This window comes from Pogonomyrmex barbatus, unplaced genomic scaffold, assembly GCF_055798465.1.
Source record: "Pogonomyrmex barbatus isolate J1 unplaced genomic scaffold, ASM5579846v1 scaffold5, whole genome shotgun sequence".
NCBI classification, from domain to species: Eukaryota; Metazoa; Arthropoda; class Insecta; order Hymenoptera; family Formicidae; genus Pogonomyrmex; species Pogonomyrmex barbatus.
In genome coordinates, this window is record NW_028297149.1 from 5,797,745 (window position 1) to 5,811,058 (window position 13,314).

General features: G+C 40.2%; 1 protein-coding gene across 2 annotated transcripts in view; it reads left to right on the forward strand.

Annotated features, from left to right (window-relative positions):
• Positions 1 to 3,163: 3,163 nt before the first annotated feature.
• The window catches only part of CARPA (Carbonic anhydrase-related protein A), a 144,645-nt gene continuing 134,494 nt past the window's right edge, over positions 3,164 to 13,314 (forward strand). The window contains exon 1 of one of the 2 annotated variants that reach the window (XM_089082152.1): positions 3,164 to 4,534. In XM_089082152.1, coding sequence (XP_088938278.1) covers positions 4,480 to 4,534 — 55 coding nt within the window. In that variant the 5' untranslated portion in view covers positions 3,164 to 4,479. The remainder of the gene's footprint in view (positions 4,535 to 13,314) is intronic. The other variant, XM_089082153.1, reaches the window with a different exon arrangement.

A 13,314-nucleotide genomic window follows, 5' to 3' on the forward strand; every position in this document is an offset into this window, starting at 1 on the left:
TTCTGGAAAATGTTTGAAAAGCTAAGTTATTAAATTATTCTCTTTGCCAATAATTTGATTTGCCAATTTCTCGTAAATTATTAAATTGAAATAGCAAATATTTGGCGACTTCAATGCATGAAAGATTAACATCTCAATTCATGATACTATCCATTGTATGACTCGTGAATCTGGCACCGCTTGTCTGGTAATGCATGCGTTTACTGCTACACATTATCGTGTAGCTATTGGATAATTATTTATGCCTCTGGAGGTATGGCGCTCATTCTATTCTAAGTTCGATCACTACGACATAATCGATCACACGACGTGAATTAATTAACGATTATTAACTACGTATGAAAATACTAATCGATGCTCCGAATTAACTGATTAACGAAAACACTGTAAATGATATAATATAAATGATGTAATATTTAATATGCACATTAATATAATTATAATAATTATAATAAATACTATTAATTTAAGATATATATATATATATATATATATATATATATATCTTAAATATTGCTTCGCAATATATCGTTTTATGAAAAAAAAAAAAGGATTTTGTTGAAATATTTAAAGTTTGTCCAGATTTGAAAATAGTTTTGTCGAGTCATCAAAATAATTATACAAAATATTCTAATTGGATTCTGGAAAAGAATAACACTTTTTGCCGTCCCGTTTAAATATTCTATATAATAATTTCGATGGCACAATAAAATCATTTTCAGATATGTATTTGATTAAACTTTTGAATAATTCAGCAGGACCGTTCTTCCCGCGCAAACATCTAAATAAATCTAAAAGCGACATTATATTTAATAATGATGTGTAATAAACTTTACCGCCTTTTGAACGTCACATATTTGTAATACGTATTAATTGACATAACGCTGCAAAGGGAGTCCGCGTTTAGAAGTTCGGGACGTAAATCAGTTGTTGTGTTGGAATAACATGCTGCCTCCAAAATCGGGATGATAATTATTCGAATGCAATGCGCGATACGAAGAGGGAGAGGGAGAGAGAGAGAGAGAGAGAGAGAAATTGCTCGAATTCATAGTGTGACACCATTGCTGTTGGCGGGCGATCGGCAGCATCGGAAAGCGACGCCCGCACGTTTCGTCGTCGGTGGTGCTGTGCTGCGGTAATTCGAAATGCAGGAGCACGTCGCGCATTATATATTGACTGCGCTACTAGCGACTGCGATGTCGCCGGTATTTCCGAAGTTGTCCCTCACGAAATCCAACGGCGGCTGCTCGTCGGTCCGCCGCTGCGTCGATCGCCGCTCGCCGTCCGAGCTTTTACTTTTACTTCTTCCGGGAGTTACCAAGTTTCGCGTAATGGAAGGTAATTTTGGGAGTAACGATGTCCTGCGATGAGAAGATTGCGGCGTAAAAGTGTCATGGCCGAAACGAAGTATCGCAAAAAAAAATGCTTACGTTCCGGATAGGACGGTTTTGTTTGTTGTTCCTTTACCTGGAATATTATATTTCAAATAATATTAGTATTATTAACGTTATTATTATTTGATGTTATATTATAATATTTTGATATTATATTTCAAATAAGTAGGTAATATTTAACTTTTGGATTTTTCTGTTTAATCTTCGAAAAAACGTCTGCTTTAATATTTTTTTTTTTATATCACATCTTATATGTATAGGTATAAATATACGGAAAGAATGACTTTGCTGAAGTATTTAAAAATTTGATCAGATATAAATCTGAAAACAAGCTTTGTTGGACCATCAAAATTATTATATAGAATGTTTAAGTATGATTATAATATTGCAAAAATTTTTTTATATTCTAATAATCAATTTGAACGTTCTGCTTAACTATTTTGATGATTCATTAAAAATTGTTTTCAGATCTATCAATATCTGATCAAATTTTTTCTTCAATAACGTTATTTTTTTTCATATAATATTGTCCTCTATTCGTAATTATCTTTGTGAAAAATAAAGATTATTAGACGAGAAATAAAGCTGGTGTCAAAAGTGGTATTTAAATATAATTGTAAAATTATAATGCTATTGCCAATGAATAAAGTATGAATTATAACAATAAATTATTTTTACGATATCAACAAATCATTTTCATAAACATTTAATTTATATTTCTCGAGATTCTTAATATAAATATACTTTCTGCAAATTGCATTTAGGTATGGTACAGTGCATAGAACTATTAAAAATGTAGATATTTTTATGTTTTTAGCTTATATTTTTAACTTATATTTTTATATTTTAACTTATTTTCTCAAAAGAGCGCGAAACGTAATAAAAACGCTTCGAAAAAAATATCCTTAATAAGAATATTCCTCATTTTCAGAACATTTAATAAAAAAATAGGCGGCATATCTTGCGATATCAATTTGCAGACACAATCATACATAGTAATCAATCATAAAGTGGACGAGCCGTAATGAATCGATAGACAATACGTGTACGATTTGCCTTGGGGCCAGTCGATAGACAGATGATGGATAGTATTTGCGTTTCGAGTCCGATCAAAAATAGTTACGCATAGACAGGTAGGGAAAGGACACTGTAATGCTCGCGAACGGGGAGGGGGAGAGGGGGAGAGAGGCTGAAAGGAACCGTGAACGAGGGGTAGAAGGGGGAGGGAGGTTTGGTGGACAGGATAGACCGGAGGGCGAGCCGTTATACTAATTTGGCGGACGCTCGTTAACGACCCCTTTGAGGTCATAACTTTTGCCGCAAGCTCGACGCGTGTGCGAGCGCGAGTAGTGGCGCAAAGCGCGCGATGTACCCGGTGTCCCTTCTGCATCGCGCGCGCATCTCCCCTTCTCTTTCTTTCCTATCGCGTTGTCGCTCCACTACCGGCGGTTTCAACAGTGCTTCAACACTACTCGGTAGTCGGTACTCCAAAAGCATCGCAGAGCTTTCGTTGCCCCCTTCACTCTGTCTCCCTCGTTCACAACTCTTTATCCTTATCACGCTCTCACTCTCTCTCTCTCTCTCTCTCTCTCTCTCTCTCTCTCTCTCTCTTTCTCTCTTCTTCCTTCTCCCTTCGTGTTAAAGGGACACGCACGTTACTCGGCGAGCTTTCGGGCGCATGCTCGGCCAATCAGCGCGCACGGCGCGCAACGTAATCGCGGGTTCGCCAAGTGGGGATGAGAAACGTGCTCTCATCTCGCGGACGCTCCTCGAGGAGCTTCCCCGCAAGCTCAGTAAGCGCCGCGAGCTCGCCGTGGCTGGGAGCGTCTCGCGGTTGTCACGCGTTGACAGATAAAATATTATCCCCGCGCCCCCACAAACTTTTATCCCGGCGACGAGACGCTCGCTATTCTCCAAGTTCCGAAACTTCGTGCGGGGGAAAGTTTCGCGAAGGAAAGTCGTGATATTTTCGCCGACGTTTGTTTTCCGCGAACTTGCGCGATTAACTCGCGTCACAGGGAGATACACTCGGCGGTTCTCCGCAAAGTTACTTCACGGAGACGTAAAGGGATTATATCCCATTAAATTTCAGACGAAGGTCGGTAATTTTTTATTTTGAGAAGGAAAAAGGAAGGGAAGACAATTAAGTTGAAGCCTCGCATTCCCTCCGCGTCGAACGGATCCCTTTGATCAAAGATAAAAGTTCGACTGTATTCGATGACTAGAAGAAGGTCTAGTTGCGCTAAGGGGCACTTCAACTTACTTCGCTAAATTACGCTGAGAGGATCCCGGATCGAGGAAGCTAGTCTGTGAGGAATTGCGAGGTAGCTTTCGGCGAGCTGACGTCATCCAGAACAAACAAGTAGACTGGAGCTTCGCGGCGGGGAGGATATTATCCCCAAGGCTAAAGGAAAGAAAGCGGAAGGGGGGGGGAGTGCCAAAAACAGCAGAAGCAATAGCAAGAGCAGCAGCAGTAACCGAAAGAGGGGTAACCGAAAGAGGAGGAAAACGAGAGAGAACTCAGGGGGTTGGAAAGACGTTTGAGCAAGCGAAGGGCGAGGAGGAGGAGAAAACTCGGAAACTCGAGCTTTGGGGTTATTACGACAGGCAAGTTAGATAGGCGAGATAGGATTTCGATCGAGGCACTTCCGGACGCCGTGGCGGTTAAGAGCCGATTAATGCGATCGACCCTAATTAGCAATCAGCTATTTCGCATTCGTAATTCGCTTTTCTCGACGATCCTGCTTTATAGTGAATGTCTACTAATTGAGACATCGCCGTCGTCCTCGTCGTCGTCGTCGTCGTCATCGTCATCGTCGTCGGAGGAAGGATGAAATCGATTTTATCTCGATGCTAACTCGAGGTACCTTCGACATCATTCAGCAATGATGACGAGCTCAGCATTCTCGAGAAACGTCTCCGTGCTTGTTATCGATTGATTGATCAGACCGACTGATCAGACGAGGGAATTGATCCTGCGCATTAATAGGACGAGCAATGCTCGATAAAGCGACGTAAAGATCGCGCGTGCCTGTTTCTCTTCGCTTTTCTTTCGCCGAGGGAGACGGAAAGAGAAGAAGCTAAGATGTGCGCGAGATCATTGCTACTCTGCGTTCTCGGCATCATCGCTGTCGTCAACGGTAAGCCCCACCACAACATTAGCATTATTGCGCATTTACCGGAAGTTTAGCCCCTTAGAATAGTTTTCTATTTTGCGTACGAATGGAGAGAAATTTTAGAGGAAAGATAAAACCTCTCCTGTAATTTATATTTTTAACCGAAGATGCGTATAATCGAAGATATTTCCACGCCGATTCACAGCAAGCTTATGTAGATATTTAAGCGGAATATCGATGAGCTTCCATTAATAAATGATTAGTGATTACATTTGTATAATTAATGATTATTTTTTTAGATAATTAGGAAAATGCCAAAACCGGAAAATTTGTGAGCATATTCTCGTAATACGAGCTACTATGAAAATTCGGAATGAAATCGCGAGGGAGAGGGAGGGGGAGAAATAAGTGATAATTAATAAGCGTTATTTAAAATATAGGTGTTACAAAATTTATGAGAATAGTAGATTGTTTTTTTTTTTTAAATACGTATACTTTAAATTCTCCGAAACTGCAGAAATTCAAGAAAATTGTTTATCCGCAGAGATACATGACCTTTTTAAGCTGACTCGAAATTCGCGTGTAAATTTTCCATCCGGTTCTGGAGAAACGTAAGTAACAGCTAACCCATCATTCTTTATGTTTCTTGTTCTCCGGCGTGCCTTTCTCCGCACGTCGCTGTGACGGGTGACACGGATGGACTTCGCAGAAAAAGGACGAAAGGAAGGAACCCGACGAAAATGCTCGCTCGTCGAGCACGCGGGAACACGACGGTTTTATACATGGCCGGTTTTTATGGGTGCACGCCATACGCGCGTGCCGATGGTCGTAATCTATGTGCTGAAATCGGGGGGGGGGAGAGAGAGAGAGAGAGAGAGAGAGAGAGAGAGAGAGAGAGAGAGAGAGAGAAAGAGAGACGGATATAGTACGGTGAGGCGAAAAAGAGAGGAAGAGGCATTTTTGCAAGGGATGAAAGAGGTTACGTGGTAAAAGAGAGAAAAAGAGAGGGAGAGAAGAAAAAGCCGGGGCCAGGTTGAGGTTGTTAACGTGGGCTAACGGAGCTTTCTCATTGTACGAACTGCGACTGGGAAAAAAGGCTGATATTTTTGCTGTTTCAATGTATCGGCGACAGTTGAAAAAAACTGGCCGATCGGCGCGACGAAAAATTACGCCAGCGAGATCCAGGGGAGAAGGGGGAGGAGAAGGGAGTGGGATGTGGTATCAGGGTTTCGCTGAGAGCAAATTGAAATACTGGCCGAATAATGATTCTCTTTTCCAGCGGTCTCCAGCGCGCTCGTGCTATTCGTGCCATTCGAGACTCTGTTCTCTTTTCACCATCGTTTTAGAAATCCCTCTGCCGAGTAGAAAAACGTGCGGCGTGCTGTTTGCGTATCTTCACGCATCCACAGAAACGTATCCACTTGTATATCTTTTAATTGCGATTTTTTTCTCTTTTTTTTTTTTTTTTTTTTTAATTCACCCGGAGTCGCGGTTTCTACTTAGCAAAATTTTAATTGGACGTCATAATCCTAGAGAGCTTTTAATATTAAATAATAGATCGATAATAATCGTCGCGATGAGAAATCTATGAAACGGATATGGGCGAGAGAGATAATGTTTTGGTGATTGGTAGAGCGTTCTGTATATTTTATCATAATATTTTTTCCGCCTGAAAGGATTTTGTTTATATAACATCGCGGTGTCTGTTTGGCCGTGTTTATATTAATTAATATAATCTGGCGCGTGGTATACTGTGGCTTTCGCGGCCGCACCATTGCGCGGGAAAGCTAATTCCGAATATTCGTAAAAGAGAGACGCTTTTTAGCTAGGACATGTAACAAAAATGCAGAAATATATCAATGTGTGTTGGTACAAACGCTCTCCCGTGCGCGCAAGATACGCTCGTTGCCTCCGCCATTGTTTGAACTCCGTGTAATTAATTAATCATGACGTTATGCGCGGCATCACAAATATTTGAGATAAAAATGCATAACTGTATGCATCGAGCATCGTGATTAATGGCGGGCATGAACTATATATGCGCATCGAGAGAGTAGCTGAAGCGAAATTTCATTGCAATTGTAAACACTAAAAAAAAAAAAGAAAAAAAAATAAAGAAACATTCATTAACAATTGCATAGAATTAGAAGAAGGTAGATATTGTTAATATATCTTCAAATTCAAACAAAAGGTTGAAACAATTTAAAGCAAAAGGAGATGTCTAGGAGATAAAATAAATGCAATGAAATATAATTTTTATAAATAAGAAATATAAAATAAAATTTAAAGGATATATAATTCTCATATGGATATTACTATTATTATACATTTTGTTTTTGCAATGCGATTTTGTGACACACGCTTGCATCTGCACTCGTTTACCGTATATGTATGGCGGTTGTAAGAAAAGAACAATGGCGCCAAATCTCAGCCGAGCGATTTGATTCCCGTCCCGTATACGCGCGAATTGTCGGGTATTGTCGGATTTCGAACCAATCATCGTCAGCAGGCTGCCGCGAGCGTGATTCCAGGCAATAGAAAGCACAGAGATTGTATCAGTTATATCAGTCGCCTCCGGAAATCTAGTCCTCCTCTAGTACTGGCTATCGCGCGAAATCGGCCATCGTCCGAAGACGATCGTCGTTTCTCGGTTCGATCAGCCCGATGATGATCACGCGTTTAACTTCCGGTCTTTTTAAATGGATTTCAACCTGGAAACGGAATTCTTGAAAATGTACATATATATATACATATATATAGTACATTTCTAGTATATTTCTTTTCTTAGAGTGCAAATGCAAATGTATGTAGAATGTGTGTGAATGTGTTATTGTATATATATATATATATATATATATATATATATATATATATATAAAAAACTATTTTCTATATATATATATATATATATATAGAAAATAGTTTGTTGAGAAGAAAAGTCAAATTTATATGAAAGTTATTTAAACGTAAAATAGATAATAATGCGATGATTATAGCGACGATTTGATTACGAAGAGGACAGTAACTTGATTTTTTTCTCTCTTTTTTTTTACTGACGAGTTTGAGTAAACTAATCAATGGACAACGTCGTGGTTTCAGGTATTTGCTATGCTATGTTTCTTGACTAGAAAATCACCATCAAGTGATGGCGGCATCTGCACACAGCGTGCGCCGCGTGTTCGCGCGAACACGCGGGCTGACGCCTTTAATGACGCGTGCGCGTCACGGTGCATCAGCACAATTGACGGTTCGAGTTCTAACAATTCGCGAATAACAGTTCGCTCGAAATTATTGACGGTTCGCTCGGCAATGAGTTAAAATAATATTGAGCCATTCTCCTAAAGTAGGACGAAAGGAGCTCTTGTATACTCGCAAAAAGCTATAATTACCGTTGAAAACTATATATATATATAGACGGCAAATAAATAATCGAATCGAAAGGAAAAGTTTAAAAGAAAAATCGCGGCGTTTAAATAGCTAGTTATTAGTAATTAAAGCGTTTATGCGGCGAACAATTGGCAGGCGGGAGGTTAAATGCAAATCGGTTGGTTATATCGTATTAAACGCTTATTTGATAAATTAGCGGATAAAATCGGGCAAGGGGAGGGCTCAATCATACCGCGTTATAAATGGAGAGCGTGAAACGATAATAGATATTATATACCATGGGAGATAATACGAGCAATTTCACCAGCGAATTTACTTGAATTTTTTCGCTCGTCGCGCGACAAGCGCTAGAATTTCTCCTGTGAATTTTACGGTGGCCTTTTTCCACTTGGCGGATTACGAGCGTACATCCAGGTGAAAATGCTTCCGCTGGGATATGGGAACGCGATTGCATACGAGCCGCAGGAATATTGCTAAGAAACACGTCATACGGACAACATGTAAAATGCGAAGAGAATCCTAAAAGGTTCCGCAAAACCTCCTTTTCGCAACCAGACTAATTCGATCTTAATACATAAAATTTTTTAAGCAAGAGTAAAAGTTAAATTAGATCTTATCTTTTATGACTAATATCATATCGAGCTCTCTCTCTCTCTCTCTCTCTCTCTCTCTCTCTCTTTCTCTTCCTTCCTTTTAAATATCACATATATTTTCTAGTGGTCTCCATATCCGCTCGACAATTAATAATCACGAGCGGCATTTGTATTCAGTTAATTATTAATATATGAAAATGATAATGACACGAAATATCTGTCACGCCAGTCATCGAGTTAATCATTAAATGAACAGCCCGCGGCGGTTGCACTCTAAGCCATGACAGTCACATGAGAGTAAACTGCGTGACACTCTTAGAGCCCTATTTATCAACAAATTAGCGGCACGCACGCATTAGAGACACGCCCGTGCCGTGTCTGGCGTTTCGCGCGATTTTGCGGGAGATTTTCCAGCGTGGCGATAAAATGTTATAAAATTATGCGGAACGTAAAAAAAATTCCGCGTTCGTGCGTTTGAAAAAAAAAAAAAAAAAAAAAAATACGGAACTCATCGGCCGTCGATGAAATTATGCACACAGGATGACTGATAAACTGAGGCGCGTGGATAATTCAGTCTTTCTCTCGCTTTCTCTCTCTCTCTCTCTCTCTCTTTTTCTCTCTCTCTCTCTCTTCATTTGTGTCTCGCTTCCTCTCTATGTTTCAGCGACTCCGCTCTCCTTCGCGCGTTCAAAAATCTCGCGAATTACGACGAAGCGACGCGAGGGTTGATTAATTACGGCGCCGACTGCGTGTGTGCATCCCCGCACGGGGCGGGCGCGTCGCTTCGTCAATACGACGATGTCGACGAAGACGTGACGTCAAGAGACGACGTCGGTACGGGCGTCTTTCCGCATGGCGTACTATGAGCTCGCATATTCGCGAAAGGCATTCGCGACGCTCGTATGAGTACTGCGGGAAATGCGGCGGTAAGACGACGCCTGCGGACACGCACCGGGGGGGGGGGGGAGGATGCACGCGCAAGTGCACTCACGTGTTTACTCGTGTATGTGTGCGTACATCCCCGCGAGGAGGGGCTGTGCATACACGTACACCCCTCGTAGAGCCCTCGACTTTGAATTTCGAGTTCTTTTTGATGGAGATTTCGCGAAAACCGATGTGCATGTGTGTGTGTGTGTGTGTGTGTGTGTGTGGGGGGGGGGGGAGGGTAGGGGTTAATCAAATCTTGATTGAAAAAGGATACTGTGATTTTTATACGAGAAGAGGAATTTTTTTTTAAGAGTTCGAATTAAAAATTAACATTTGAAAATTATTTATTAAGAGGATTTTAAAAGAGGATCATGATTGAAATCGAGATCTTACGAAAAGTAGATGTATCTAAATAAATGTGATGTAAAAATCAAGGATATAAAGAATCTTTAATATTTTTTTATCGTGACGTATCTTCTTTATAGCAGATATACCCCTTTCCGGGATAATAGCAAGCGGAAATATTTTCTCTTCCTCTGTCTGTCAGACGCACGTTAGTTGATTATTTATCGACGCGATGTGGCTGAATTAGGAGGCGAAACGTGTGAAAACGTTTTGGCGTTTTGCAATCGGCATTCGCGTATGTCCACTTTTGTACGTGTCTCCTTTTTTCACGTTAGCATACCCGGTGCGATATAGCGCCGGGAATCTCGTTCGAAAATGAAAGGGATTTCAGAAAAAAAGCGTGTTAAGCCGCGACGAGGGAAGGTGTATACATAGCAAATTGAAAAATACGGGAGTGCCACGTAAATGTTGTTTTCACCCCGTTTTTCTCCCCTCTTTTTTATCCGCAAACGAGAATGGCTTTTCGGGCGGCTGCCGCGTCGGCGACGGTAGTGCCGCATATTCGAACGTCGCCATGATTTATTCAAAGCATAATCCAAGAAACGGGAAGCCACGAAATAATTACTTTACTGTTAGATTCACCCGGGTTATATTTTCACTGTCGCTCTCTCTTTCTCTCTCTTTTTTTTTTTTTTTTTTTTTTTTTTTTTTTTTTTTTTTTTACGAAATATGAACGCGCGTATGATCGATGCTGTCGCGGTGTCACACACGAATTAAAAATTGACATTATCAGGTTTACAGGCAGGTTTGAATACGATCTGCGAATTTTATGATTCATCGCATTAATTTTACATATCACTTATATGCACAGAAAAAAATTAGCTTTAAATAAAAAAAATATTCTCATATATAAGCAAAAATATTGTAATCTTGTTGATAATTTCAGTCTTAATTTGATTGAATTTGTATTGATGCCAATAATATTATTTTCGCTCAATTCAAAATTAAAAATCTTCTATTATAATATTCTTGTTTACATATAAAAATATCTACATTTGCGTCGATACTAAAAGTTTTCTAAGAAGATTTAATATTCTTGTGGAAATGTATAGTCTTGATTTAAGACTAATTTTTTTTCTGTGTGGCCAACGCGATTGTGATGATTTACAAATGTTTAAACTTAATCTTGCATTATTAAGTTTCTTAATTTTAAAGTGAAATTTTTCATTTTAGAAATGTAGGTCGTATTGTACGTAAATCATCTCGTAACGCATGGCATTTAAATTACGACCAAGGTCGATTACAATCTTGGCAATGAAAGCGACAGCTGTTTAGCAAGGATCGTGAATAAATTTGCAATGGTTTTGAATGACGTGGGGAACATTTTGCCGTCGTTGGCGATTATTGCGGGACGCCGTATCGTTCCGTGTTTATTGTTTATTTTATGCAGCACTAAATATAAGTCGCATAATTTGCGTTCTTTTTAGGTGCCGTGCCACGTTGGCATCGAATAAAAAGCCGCGGTATTATTTTGCATTCCAAAGTAATCCAGTCGACATGCTTGTGAGGATCACGACAGGCTTAACAAAACGCCGTTATAAATGTTATTAGATGTCGCAGTAATTTGCACATTTCGCTTGCGGAAGAAGCGAAACCGTTTTACGTTTATTTAGAACACGACGCGAACGTTTTGTATGACAACTGAAAATAGTTACGCTGTTGCGCGTAAGACAACGAGATTATTTGCGATATAACGTGATTTTTATTCCAGAAACGCGATCTAAAGACGAACTAATGAAAAATTGTTCGTACGTAACGTTCGACATTTCCGTTGCGAAGTTCTCGGCCGTCGGGGGATGATTAGGCTGTTAAATCCGAATGTTATTACGATTTCACGGCTCGGCCGAGGTTATCCCGGAAGGACAGGGATTATGGCTGCGGATATAGGATAATAAGGATCCAAGGAGGTAAAGACGAGAGCTTGGTCGTACGTGACTGGAATCGCGGGTTGAAGAAAGCTCGAATTACTTTGACAAACTCCACGACGTACGTGCCCCCGTCTCTCTTTGCAAAAGAGTCATGCTTGTTAGAAATCAGCGGGATGTACGTATATGACATACCAGGCGAAATACGCGCAGGATACGTAGAGTCGAAACTGAATTAATTTCTGTTACGGCGAAACTACTTTTCTTTCTGAGACCTGTCTGGAAACATATACCATTCTCGCGAAACTCGGCGACGCGGAAGGAATTGCGAATCGCGCGTGTAAAATTTGAATTCCTAAACACGAGGATTCCTAAAATTTCCATCGTGTAACTTGTCATTTGGCAGTCACGTGGAATAAACGATATGGATTCGTATTTTGATTTCTCATACGTTTTACTATAAAAGAAATATATATATATATATATATATATATATTAAAAATACATAAAAATATATAAATATATATAAATAAATTTATAATTTATTTTCTATAAATATATCTAATAAATAATATCTAAATAAATATATATATATATATAAATATATATATATATTTATTTATTTAATATGTGAATATATATATATATATATATATATATATATATATATATATATTTAATATGTGAAAAGATTTAGGAAGTTATAATTTAGTACATAACGGAGAGCGGTATGAAACGAACGAAAAAGGAGAGAAAATAAGTTTTGATCCTCCGCTGCTTTTCGTGGCTGCCTCCGCCGAATGAATAATTCTCGCATTTCAGCCGTAAAAGTCAGACATCGGGATACAATATATGGCGAGCCGAAATTCGAGAAAGTGTGTGCGCGAAAGAAGCCGACGCGTCGGCGGAACGCATGTAACACTTTAAAAGGTATTGTCGCGCTGTATCGCCATGACGACGTCGGCCAAGTTTTCCCGCCGAAAAGTTCGCGAAACAATGACGGGAACGACGGGGAGGTTTTGCCTCCCCATACATTCTCCTTCGGAGCACCCCCGGAGCGCGTCGGGAAACTACGCTGTCTATATCTGTCCGTCGCCGATGGCAAGTTTACATCTGCGATAGTAGTCCGAAATGTTCTTTCTATCTATCCCGTTACTTTTATTCCCGCCATGTCTCGGCGGCGATTTCTCGCTCGCCGTCTCTCTCTCTCTTTTCCCTCGTAACCCCATTGGCGTCGTCGATCCTCATCCTAGTACCTATCTACTTTCAGTCAAGTTACGACTCGGCCGGAGGATGTGATCCCTCGAATCTGACTTCCCTTGTTTGCCAAGATCGACCGGCGGGACGATAGACCTCCCTTCGGAATCGGCTACCCGATATCAATTGAATCGGTCACTTCGAAAAGGGCCGCCGTCTCCGCGAACGGAAATTTTATATAAATACGACGAGGAACGACGCGAGAAGCAAGTGACAAAGGGGGCCTCTCTCGAATAAGGCGAAATTAATCGAGACATCACGGCGATGGATGTGGAACATTTCGTACGGTGTACAGATATTTCGGCGAGTTTTATGTTCGTTCTACCTTAGAATGGCGTTTTCTATCTTCCTTCCCCTCCCCCCTTCCCAT